The sequence below is a fragment of the Prionailurus bengalensis genome, chromosome X, assembly GCF_016509475.1.
Source record: "Prionailurus bengalensis isolate Pbe53 chromosome X, Fcat_Pben_1.1_paternal_pri, whole genome shotgun sequence".
Lineage (NCBI taxonomy): Eukaryota > Metazoa > Chordata > Mammalia > Carnivora > Felidae > Prionailurus > Prionailurus bengalensis.
The window spans coordinates 126,969,202-126,978,599 of record NC_057361.1 but is presented as its reverse complement, the minus strand read 5'-3'; the positions used below and the strand labels follow the sequence as shown (position 1 = coordinate 126,978,599).

General features: G+C 58.2%; 1 protein-coding gene across 1 annotated transcript; it reads right to left on the bottom strand.

Moving 5' to 3' along the window:
- Positions 1-3,300: 3,300 nt before the first annotated feature.
- Positions 3,301-7,160, bottom strand: DUSP9 (dual specificity phosphatase 9). Its single transcript, XM_043570120.1, has 3 exons — positions 6,761-7,160; positions 5,071-5,520; positions 3,301-4,766 (listed from the first exon to the last, which is right to left on the bottom strand). The coding sequence occupies exons 1-3, from the start codon at positions 7,125-7,127 to the stop codon at positions 4,441-4,443; spliced, it is 1,143 nt and encodes a 380-aa protein (XP_043426055.1). The 5' UTR covers positions 7,128-7,160; the 3' UTR covers positions 3,301-4,440.
- Between the last annotated feature and the right edge of the window lie 2,238 nt (positions 7,161-9,398).

Genomic DNA, 9,398 nt, shown 5'->3' with positions numbered 1-9,398 from the left:
GTCTCTTATGGTTTGTCCCCTTCCCTCTTTTTATATTATTTTTGCTTCCCTTCCCTTACATTCATCTCTTTTTTCTTAAATGTTTATTTATTTTGAGAGAGAGAGAGCAAGAGCAGGGGAGGTGCAGAGAAAGGGAGAGAAAGAGAATCCCAAGCAGGATCCATGCCATCAGCACAGAGCCCCATGGGGGGCTCGAACCCACAAAGACCTGAGCAGAAACCAAGAGTCAGATGCTTTACCGATTGAGCCACCCAGGTGCCCCTATTTGTCTGTTTTGTATCTTAAATTCAACATATGAGTGAAGTCATATGATATTTGTCTTTCTCTGACTGACTCATTTCACTTAGCATAATACCCTCCAGTTCCATCCATGTAGTTGCAAATGGCAAGATTTCGTTCTTTTTGATTGCTGAGTAATATTCCATTGTGTGTGTGTGTGTGTGTGTGTGTGTGTGTGTGTATGCCACATCTTCTTTATCCATTCATGCATCAATGGACATCTGGGCTCTTTCCATACTTTGGCAATTGTTGATGGGGCTGCTATAAACATGGGGGTGCATGTGCCCCTTTGAAACAGCACCCCTGTATCCCTTGGATAAATGCCTAGTAGTGCAATTGCTGGGTCGTAGGGTAGTTCTATTTTTAACTTTTTGAGGAACCTCCATGCTGTTTTCCAGAGAGGTGACACCAGTTTGCATTCCCACCAGCAGTGCAAGAGGGTCCTTCTTTCTCCACATCCTCACCAGCATCTGTTGTTGCCCGAGTTGTTAATGTTAACCATTCTGACAGGTGTCAGGTGGTATCTCATTGTGGTTTTGGTTTGTATTTCCCTGATGATGAGTGATGTTGAACATCTTTTCATGTGTCTGTTAGCCATCTGGATGTCTTCTTTGGAAAAACGTCTATTCATATCTTCTGCCCATTTCTTCACTGGATTATTTGTGGGTTTTTTTGGTGTTGAGTTTTTAAAAAAATGTTTTTATGTTTATTTTTGAGAGAGAGAGAGAGAGACAGAGACAGAGCACGAGTAGGGGAGGGGCAGAAAGAGAGGGAGACACAGGATTGGAAGCAGGCTCCAGGCTCTGAGCTTCAGCACAGAGCCTGACACGGGGCTCGAACTCACCAACCATGAGATAATGACCTGAGCTGAAGTCAGCACTCAACTGACTGAGCCACCCAGGTGCCCCAGTGCTGAGTTTGTTAAGTTCTTTATAGATTTTGGATAGTAATCCTTTATCTGATATGTCATTTGCAAGTACCTTCTCCCATTCTGTGGGTTGCCTTTTAGTTTTGCTGATTGTTTCCTTCACTGTGCAGAAGCTTTTTATCTTGATGAGGTCCCAATAGTTCATTTTTGCTTTTGTTTCCCTTGCCTCTGGAGACATGTCAAGTATGAAGTTGCTGCAGCTGAGGTCAAAGAGGTTTTTGCCTGCTTTGTCCTCGAGAATTGTGATGACTTCCTGTCTTATGTTTAGGTCTTTCATCCATTTTGAGTTTTTGTGTCTGGTGTAAGAAAGTGGCCCAGGTTTATTCTTCTGCACGTCGCTGTCCAGTTTTCCCAGCACCACTTGCTGACGAGACTGTCTTTATTCCATTGGATATTCTTTCCTGCTTTGTCAAAGATTCATTGGCCACATGTTTGTGGGTCCATTTCTGGGTTCTCTATTCTGTTCCATTGATCTGAGTGTCTGTTTTGTGCCAGCATCATACTGTCGTGATGATTACAGCTTTGTAATACAGCTTGATGCTCGGGATTGTAATGCCTCCAGCTTTCGTTTTCTTTTTCAGGATTGCTTTGGTTATTCGGGGTCTGTTCTGGTTCCATACAAATTTTAGGATCGTTTGTTCTAGCTCTGTGAAGAATGCTGGTGTTGTTTTTGATGTTATTTTGATAGGGATTGCTATGCCTAGATCCTTTAAAATTTCAGCTTGTGGCTCTAAATTCTCAAGGGCAATATTTCCTTTGTCCCCTGCCTCCCACTTCTACCCAGGTCCAAGGTCAAAATAAACGAATATCCTCACCTCTTTTGGTGGGGTATATATATATATAGGTCACCAATTGTAGTAGTTTTCTGCTGTTGCTGTGTCAAATTGCCACAAACTTAGTGGTTTTAAACAGCAAAACTTTAATATCTTACAGTTCTGGAGGTCAGAAATCCCAATGCAGATCTCACTGAGCTAAACTCAAGTTGTCAGCAAGGCTGGGTTCCTTCAGGAGACTCGAGGGAAGAATCTGTTGTTGTTTTGCCCTTTTCCAGCTTCTACAGGCCACCTGAATTCCTTGGCTCGCAGCCCCTTTGTCCATTTTTGAGGCCGGCAATGTAGCCTCTCTCCCGTGTCTCTCTGGCTCTGACCCCTGTTTCCACTGTCGCATCTCCTGTCACTCCCCTGCATCTGTCTTTCCTTTATAAAGATGCGTATGATGGCATTCGGGGCCACCCGGACATTCCAGGACAGCCTCCCCGTCTCAAGATCCTTGGCTTAATCCCATCTGCAATGTCCTTTTTGCCATGTAAGGTAACATATCCGCAGGGGCCCAGAGTTAGGACGTGGCCATCTTGGGGGGCTGGTATCCTGCGAAGCACGCATATTGACTGCATTGCCCTTCAAGAGCACTGGCTTTATATGGGGGCCCAGGCATCACCTCTTGGCTCCCATGGGTGGCGTCCGGATAGCCATAGAGAGAGGGTGTGCGAGGAGGAGGGTGGCCTGGGCTCCTGTTTCCTGGGTGTAGATGCCCCTGGGACAGGAGCTAACCCAGGAGCTGTCTCACTCCTCTGGACTCAAGGACCCTCATTGTTTCTGACCTTGGAGCCTTCCTCTTATTTTCCCAGCAGCTCGGCCGTTCATTCAAATGGTTTTAGGGGCTCTGGTGCAGGAGGGTTTCTCTGGACACATGGTCCGCACTGTTCATGAAGTCTCCACTACGCCCCCTTGCCCTGTCCACAGCTCCAGACACCCAGCCCTATTGGGGTCTGTTGTTTAGTGCCCCCCCCCCCCGCCTCCGGGAAGTCGGCTCTGACTGGCAGTCATCTTTGGCTCGCTGTTGCTGAGTCCCAGTCCCTAGCGCGTGTGGCCCAGAGCCGAGGCTCGACGGGTCACGAGCGAATGGGCAGCTCGGCCGGAGGTTGGGCCACCTGGCTGAGTGGGCGCGGGATGGGAAATAGTGCCATGGGGGTGAGGTGGCGCTCAAGTCCCCGACCAGCGCAGCACACGGCTCGGCACTACCACCCCCTTATGCCGCCTCCTTCCCCACCTTCCCCCAAACCCTCCGGGGTGCTCTGGAAGCAGCTCTCTCTGTTCAGTATCTTACATAAACTGTTTATTCAAGAATAAAGAAAGCAACTGTGGTGCGGATTCCCCGGGGTGAGGTGGCCGGGCCGGGTGTGTAAGCAGGCTGGTGTGCGTGTGTGAGCGCTGACACGCGGACGCGTGTGCGCGCCGCCCACGAAGGGCGTGGACTGCAATGAATGACTCTGTATATGCCGCTTGGCCCCTTCCCCGCCCCCCCAAACCAACCGTGCCTATGTGGGGCCCGCCGCAGCAAAATTCAGGCCTTCTTCTTCCCCTTCCCCGCCCCCAGCTCTTGCTCTGAGACCCCCATCTCCTCTGGCCGCCGTTCGACCACCCTCAGTCACAAAGAGCTCCAGTGATCCCGTTAAGACATCTGGGGGAAGAGGGAAAAAAGCATCTTTTCAAACGTCAAGTGGATAAACAGGGCGCCAGATGTGTGGCCAGGAACCCGCTCAGCAGCTCCCGGGCCAGCGCCCTCCCCTGTGGCGCCCGGCAAGGAGCCGCCCCGAGAGGGGCTGTCCGCATGGACGCTGGGCGGCCGGTGCACCTCCAAGCCTCAGCCCCGAGAGGCCCGAACCCTGGGCAGAGAAGCGGGGAGGTGACTACACTGTGTGAACCCTCCCCGTAAACAGCCGTCGGGGGACAGGGACGGACTGGGAGCGGGCCCCTGCAGCACATGAGGTGGCCAGCGCAGGGGCCCGCCCTTCTGAAGGGGGAAGCCACCGGAAGGCTCAAGGCCCAGGAATAGGCAGCCACTTGGAATGGTCCCTTGGAATGGGAATCCCCCCAACCCTACCCCCCCCCCCCCCGAGAGAAAAAAGTAACAGTCGCAGAAGAGGCAGGTTCTGGAGCGTGATTCCGCCCCGAAAGCGGCGCGGGTCAGGCTGGTGGCCCCGGGCCCTGCTTATAGGCACATTTAATAGGACTCCCGTGGATGGTTTAAGTGGGTAGGACAGGTCTCTCCCCGAGGCCACCCCGGAGGGGCTCCTGGCTCCAGCCTCTTCCCCACAGCCCTCCCATGAGGTATTATGCTCTCTCCCCTCCCCAACTCGCTGCCTCCCTCTTCTGCCTCCCCCCAGCTCCCCCCCGCCCCACCCCCGCACATGGGTGGTCAGGGGCACCCATGGGGGGGGGTGGAACGGCGCCCTATGTGGGGTCCAGCTCAAAGACACCGTCGCTGGTGGGGGTGGTGAAGAAGGACGGTGGGTCGGAGGCGGCCGACTCCTGCCCCCCGCTGCTGCGTTCACGGGCACGCCTCTCCTCCAGCCGCAGGCTCCGCTCGAAGTCTAGCAGCTGCCCCATGAAGTTGAAGTTGGGTGAGATGTTAGACTTCTTCCTCTTGACCAGGTCGTAGGCATCATTGAGTGAGAGGTGGCGCTTCTGCATGAGGTAGGCCACAGTGACGGTGACAGAGCGGCTGACGCCTGCCAGGCAGTGAACGAGCACCCCGCAGTTCTGCGACAAGGCCTCATCTAGATGGGGGCACAGTGGGGGTCAGTGTGACCTGTGGGCCCTGCTCCGCCGTCTTGGAACCGAGTGGCTCTGGCCGGTTTGGCCTGGGAGCCCTGTCCTGCCTGAGGAGTCCAGGGGCTTTCGCTGGTGGCCTCCGGGAGCTGGTGCCGGCACTGCCCGCCCCCAGAAGCACCGCTCGGGTTTTGGGCTCTGCGGACGGCAGCCAAGTGCATCATGGGGCCCTCATGGGGGAGTGAGAGAGGCCAGGACCCAGGCCTGGCGGGGCAGGGGGCAGGGGGGCAGAGGGGGGCCGAGCAGACTCACCAATGAACGCGATGGCCTCAGGAAAGAACTGGGACAGGTTCTGGCTCCAGTGGTCGGAGATGGGGATCTGTTTGTAGTGAAACTCGCCGTTCTTCTCGAAGACGTTAGGCAGGTTGGGGGTGACGTTGAGGATGTAGCGGATGCCCAGCTTGGCCAAGCTCTCCACGTTGGCCGAATCCCGGGCACTGCCCAGGTAGAGGTTGGGCAGGATCTGGACAGGGAAGGATGGCAGCAGCCCCCCTGGGGGCGGCGTGGCACCCTCCGAATCCAGGCCACAGCTCATGGAGTCGCGGTCAGGCTCGGATTCCGCATCAGAGTAGTCCGAGCCCAGGCACAGGCTGCCCAGCCCCACCACTGGGCTAGGCACTGGGGCTGTGCTTGGGCCACCCCGGCTGCTGAGGCTGGTCTCACACAGGTGGGGGCACTCTGCCTGGAATCTGCTGAAGCCACCTGGGAGGGGAGAGGAGGACCGTCCTGTGGATTCGGCCACCTGGGCAGCCAAGCACCCCTGGCTGGGGATACAACTCCGACACCCGAGGGGGCTTGCAGAGGTCCCCAAAGGGAACTCAACAGTCAGCAACCTGGGGCGCCCGGGTGGCTTGGTCGGTTAAGCGTAGGACTTCGGCTTGGTCATGATCTCACGGTCCGTGAGTTCGAGCCCCGCGTCGGGCTCTGTGCTGACAGCTCGGAGCCTGGAGCCTGCTTGGGATTCTGCGTCTCCTATCTCTCTGCCCCTCCACTATTCATGCTCTGCCTCTCTCTCTCTCTCTCTCAAAAATAGATAAACATTTTTAAAAATTGTAAAAAGAGGAAAGGTTTAGATGTGAGTTCTGTCCCTGGGTGCTTCCCCCATCCAGCTCAAGCAGGAGCACCCCAAGAGGCAGGAGCCTGAGAGCGAGCACATCATTCCACCTGGGTCGATTCAAAGTCCCAAGCAGTGAGCATCTCCTTCGTGTATGGATAACTATTTTCCCGGGCTAGGTGTGGGGCCTGGACATCTGACGCTTTATAGGTTTCTGTGTCCCCGTGCATTCAGAATGGAGCAAGGGACAACAGTCCAATGACCCGCCTTGATGGGGAAGTGGGGAGCTGGCTCTGCAGGCTCCTGGGAACCCTGTCCCTACCCTGGGCCTCTGGGTGTGTGTTTGGCTCGTCAAGGAGCCAACAGGCCTGTATCAGCCTATCCCTTTCCGTCCCCCAGCCCGTGGCTATGATGGGACGGGTCTCTGCCTCCTCCTACCTTCACTGCTTTTCTCTCTCTCTCCCCCCCCCTTCCCCATTCCGGAGCCTTTGCAGAGCGGGGATTTGTCCTCTTGTGCCCCTGCCTCCTTTGCCGCAGCAGAGCAGCTGCGGGGGTGGGGTGGGGGTGGTGACGTCCTCCCGGGAGATTGGGAGTCCTCACTTGGTACTCTATTGTTGAGCGTCCCCTGAGGCAGGGCTGGGCAGCCCGATTCTCCCCATTTTCCAGACTCAGAAACTGGGGCTCTCCAGGGCGAAGGGCTTGCCCCAGGTCTTTCTCAGGGGAGAGGGGATCTCAGCTCCACTTTAGGTAAAACAAGGCTGGGCTTGCCCAGGGACAAATGCATTAGGAACCCCCCCCCCCCGTCCCCCGGGAAGCTGTGGCCCTGCGAGCCCCCGGGGGCCCGGGGCCCTTCCCAGGCCGGTGCCCCGCGCCAGCGCCCGCACGTACCCTGGAGGTAGTATGCCAGGTAGCCTTCCTCGCGCAGCTTCTGCAGCAGGGTGCCGAGCACGGAGTCGGCCTCCCACTCGTCAGCGTCCGCCTCCCCGCGCCGGTGCCGGCCCCCGCCCTGGTCGTACAGGAGCACCGGGGCGGGCGGGGGCGGCTGCAGCGGCGGCCCGGGCAGCAGCGCGCGAACCGACAGGGCCCCCCGCCGCAGGCGGCGCAGCAGCAGCGCGGGCAGGGCCACGCTCAGCGCCCCGCCGATGCGCGCCGACTCGTACAGCTCGCGGCTTCTGCAGTCGAGGAGCAGCAGCCGAGGCCGCGGGGGCGACAGCTCCCGCCGCAGCCACAGGCACGAACGGCCCAGACCCTCCATGGGCTCGCGGCTCCCGGCCCGTCCGCCCGCCGGCGCTGCGGAGAGAGGGGCAGGCGCGCGGCGTGAGCTCGCGTCCCCCGCGCCCGGCCGCCAAGGGGCCGAGACGTGAAGCCCACCCCGCATGCCCAAGGCGGGCGCCGAGAGCCCCGCAAGGACACCCCAGCACCGCCCGCTTCTCTTCTCACGCCCCCTCCCTCGGCGAGGACGCGCGGAAGGGCGCCTCGAGCCCTCGGAGGAGGAAAACGCCCGGCGCGGCGGCCGGCTCCCGGAGGGGAGGAGGGAGAGGTCCTCCAGGAGAGGAAGGCCGGGTGTCCGATGGGCCCTCGGAGCGCCGCGGGTCCTTGGCCGGCCCCCTCTGGGGCAGCCTGAGGCTACGGCCACTCCGCAGCACACCCCCTTCCCGCGGCTCTCGCTTGGCCTGCCCGCAATCGCTCCCCAAGTTCAAGCTTCCGACTTTGGGGGTGTGTGTGCCGGCAGAGGCGGCCGGGGGAGTAGAGGTGGCGCCGAAGGGATGGGCCTGAGCTGGCCTCCTCGGAGCTGACCCGGCCCCGGTGGCGCCCGGGAGGAGGAAACGGGAGGCAAGAGACCTGGAGCGTGATCGCGCGGCGGGCTGCCGCGGGCAGACGTCCGAGCCGAGGCCAGCGCGCGACGCGGGGCTCGGTTCCCCCGGTAGGGCGTCCCCGGGCCCGGCCTCCGGGGAAGAGGGCGGGGTGGCGAAGCAGGCGCGCACGTGGACGCTGAGTCCCGCGCAGCTCTCCAACAGGCAGCTTCCTGGCGGCGGGACCCAGCTTCCACCTTGGAAGCCGCTGCCTTTGGACGTGGAGTTGCTGTTTGGAGGGGCGGGGCAGCGGGGGCGGGCTCAGGGGGGCCGGCGAGCCAACGGGTGCCAGTGAAGCAGTCGGGTGGGCCCCCAAGTGGCGCGCTGAGCGGGGGCTCGCACCGAAGCGGGACCGGGCCGGGGCAGAGGCCAAGGGCAGGTCAGGGGCCCAGCAGGTGACCAGCCTCAGTTCTTCTGCCCAGCTGGAAGCAGGGGGGAGGGACAGGGATAAGAGCCCAGTGCCCCTGCTCCAGAAGCTGCCACCCAGCCCTACTCACTCGTTGACCCTGGACCATCACGTCCACTGACTGGACTTTAGTGACCCCATCTCTCTAATGGGCTCATCACAGCCAGCACCTCGAGCTACTGTGGGATGCCACCGAAATCATGGAGGGGAGGAGGAAGCCAGACCAGAAACCCATTGCTGTCTTCTGGCCCAGAACTCTGCCCAAGGGCTAGGAGGACAGATGACAGCTTCTGGGCACCCGCCCCCCCCCCCCCAATAGCTTCCCTCACACATGGCCTTAGCCAGCCAGAAGCCCTGAGTCCCCAGTCCCTAACTGAGGTGCTCTGCTCTTAACCACGTCACTGTCCCAGGAATCATCCCTGGCTTCTCCCTCTGCCTCCTCCCTGGTCAAGAGCCAAGTAGTTTCGACTTAAATTCATCTCTTACACCTGTACTCTGCCCTCTGCTCCCCGCAGTGAGGGCTCGCGCTGGCCAACTCTTGACCAGGTCCCCGTCACAGCCTCCAAAGCCCTCTCTCCCTGCCTCCACATCATTTGTTCATCAGAGGCCAGTGGCCTCCATACCTTCCATGGACACAGGATGATGAACAGGCAGGACACACAGGGTCCCTGCTCGCTGGGCACTCCCAACTTAGCCACACAGGTCAGTAATAGGGAGACTGAACGCGATAACGCGGGGTGTGGTAAGTGTCCCTTCCCTGCTTAAAACCCATCAAAAGCAAACACCAGAGTTGAAGGAAAATGTACAGCAGGTAAGATAAAGCTCATACAAATTAATCAAAAGGTTAAGCCTCCAATAAATGTGTAAGGAACCAGAAAAGACCGTGCGAGGAAAGAAATGCAACCGTTGGGGGAAGAAGGTTCGACCTCAGGTATGGAGGGAAGGCAAACAAAACACAAAACAAAACAAAACAAAACAAGGTGACGGTGGAAAACAAGGTAACACTTCCCACCTAGTACATTGGTAAAATGTTCTCAAAGTGAATACACCCAGTGCTGCTCTTATCTGCATGGCCCTTCTGGAAATTAGTTTGGTAACAGGCATCCGGAGCTAGGAAGAAATCCACACCCTCTGGCAGCTGCTCGGAATCTATCCCGAGGAACTAACTAAAAGAAGGCAGAACTATGCACACAGGGTGGGCACCACAAGATGTGCAACTAAGGCGGGAAGGACACAAAAGCATTGGAGGGCGGACGTTTTGGATAAT